Source organism: Pseudorca crassidens, chromosome 15, assembly GCF_039906515.1.
Source record: "Pseudorca crassidens isolate mPseCra1 chromosome 15, mPseCra1.hap1, whole genome shotgun sequence".
NCBI classification, from domain to species: domain Eukaryota; kingdom Metazoa; phylum Chordata; class Mammalia; order Artiodactyla; family Delphinidae; genus Pseudorca; species Pseudorca crassidens.
In genome coordinates this window covers 38,139,678-38,141,857 of record NC_090310.1, presented here as the reverse complement: position 1 = coordinate 38,141,857, position 2,180 = coordinate 38,139,678, and the positions used below count along the sequence as shown (strand labels likewise).

General features: G+C 64.9%; 1 protein-coding gene across 1 annotated transcript; it reads right to left on the bottom strand.

Moving 5' to 3' along the window:
* Nucleotides 1-258: 258 nt before the first annotated feature.
* On the bottom strand, nt 259-1,788 carry LOC137206382 (tryptase-2-like). Its single transcript, XM_067705134.1, has 5 exons — nt 1,720-1,788; nt 1,381-1,552; nt 1,004-1,269; nt 688-851; nt 259-614 (listed from the first exon to the last, which is right to left on the bottom strand). The coding sequence occupies exons 1-5, from the start codon at nt 1,778-1,780 to the stop codon at nt 450-452; spliced, it is 828 nt and encodes a 275-aa protein (XP_067561235.1). The 5' UTR covers nt 1,781-1,788; the 3' UTR covers nt 259-449.
* Between the last annotated feature and the right edge of the window lie 392 nt (nt 1,789-2,180).

The window sequence follows — 2,180 nt, the reverse complement described above, 5'->3', positions numbered from 1 at the left end:
GAATCATCTAAATGGCCCGTGTTTCTTTATCTGTCCCGAAACCACGATGCCACTCACCAAAAAGAGACACAAGCCAGTGTGCAGAGAAGTCAGCCCCGGGCACAAGGGGCAGGGTGAGGGCCATCCCCACAGCAAGGCATTTGCTCAGGGACCAGGGACCAACAGAGAGGGTGGCTGCACCTGGCTGGGCCCTGGACCCTTCCCTCTCCCTCAGCGACACCCACAGCCAGAAACACAGCGATGACCACATCTGCTTTTCATGATCTTTAATAAGCGTTAGTGCCCACTGCCTGCTCCCTGGGCTCGGGGCAGGGGCGTCAACAGGGGGTGCTCAGGGCAGGGGGCCAGGGAAGGTGGGGAAGGATGCCGCCTCAGCAGGAAGCAGCGGTGTGGGGACAGGAGGGGACTGGCTTCTCCGCTGATCCAGGTGGCAACCCTGGGGACCGGGCTCAGGGCTCCTCGGGGACGTACTGGTGGATCCAGTCCAAGTAGTGCGTGATGCGGGTGTAGATGCCTGGCCGGTTGGGCTGAGCACAGCCGTCGCCCCAGCTGACCACACCCGCCTGCAGCCAGGTGCCATTCACCTTGCAGACCAGGGGCCCTCCGGAGTCGCCCTGGGGAGGGGAGGGGTCAGCGGTGGCTGTGAGGCCTGGGCGGCTGGGGGCTGCAGGGGGACGCGAGACCCACCTGGCAGGAGTCCCTCTTGCCATTTCCGGCACAGAGCATGTCGTCCCGGACGATCGGGATGTTGTTCCCTGTGTACAGGCCAGTGTGGTATTTCATGTCACAGATGCTGTTTTCCACGACGGGGACCTTCACCTGCTTCAGGGGAAATGGCGGTGGCAGGGGTTCTGGGGGTGAGAGGAGAGGAAGGATGCTGCATCAGGAGAGTGTGGGATCACCGCCCTGAGCTGGCCGGTTGGGACCCTGTTCCCCAGAGGAAACCCCAGGTGGTGGAGCCGCGATGTGCCCAAGTCCCCCTCCAGCGGTCCCTGACACTCACGTCCCCTGTGCAAGTTGCCCCAGCCTGTCACCCAGCACCGAGTCCCCGGGCGAAAGGTCTCCGAGGCAGGGGGCAGGGTGACCGGATGGACGTGGCTGGAGATGTTCACGGGGTCCCCAAGCTCCAGCAGGGCGATGTCCGCCCCGTTCTCAACTATGTAGTAGTTGGGGTGGGGGATGACCCTTCTGATGGGCAACAGCTCGTCCTGGTAATAGAGGTGCTGCTCCCGCAGCTGCACCCTGAGGACTGTGGGGTCTTGGACTTGCCTGGGGAGAGAGAGGGCCACCTACTCAGGGGCTGAGCCACCTCCGGGACACCCAGGAGCGTGAGTAGAGCCCCAGGCCCACCCCTACCCGCCAGGCCCTGTGGAGACTCACGGTCCGACGCAGTGGGCCGCGGTCAGCACCCACCAGGGGTGGATCAGGGAGCCCCCGCAGAAGTGTTTCCAGTACTGGGTGCTGAATCTCAGGCTCACCTGCCAGGGCCACTTGCTCCCAGGGGCCTCCCGTCCCCCTACGATGCCTGCTCGCTGCAGGGCCTGGTCTGGGGCTGGGGCAGGAAGTGCCTTCAGGACACGACACGACCCAGCCATCGGGCTCAGCCCTTCCCTGTGCCAGCACCACCCTGGGCTTCTCTGAACCCACCCACCCATCCCTGGGCTTGTGGGGAGTGGGGTGAGGGGACAGAGACAGAACGGGCCCAGGGTCAGGACTCACCAGCGGCCGCATGGACCAGGCTCACCAGGAGGGGCAGCGCCAGCACCAGCAGATGGAGCATCTGGAAGGAGCGCGGAGGGGCAGCTGGAGCTTGGCTGGGGGTCTGTGGGGTTTGGGTTCTGTGGGGTGGGGTGTGTGTGGGGTGCGGGGTCTGCAGGGTGTGGGGTCTGCAGGGTATGGGGTGCAGGGTGTGGGGTGGAGGTGGAGTCGGGGCCCCTGGTGATCAGGGGCTCTGTCCAGGCCAGGGGGTCTGGGGCCTCAGTGCTCCGGATCTGAGGCTCGGCCACCCTGCTCCACAGTGACACCCAGATGTTGGGGTCCCGCTGGGGGTTCTCACCTCGGTGGGCCCAGCTGCTTTTGCCCAGCCCTCTCTCCCTGCCTCTTATCCTCACAGAGCAGGACAGGGTCAGGGGAGGGATGCTGGTCATCCAATCCAGAGGGAGGAAGTGGATGACTCAGAC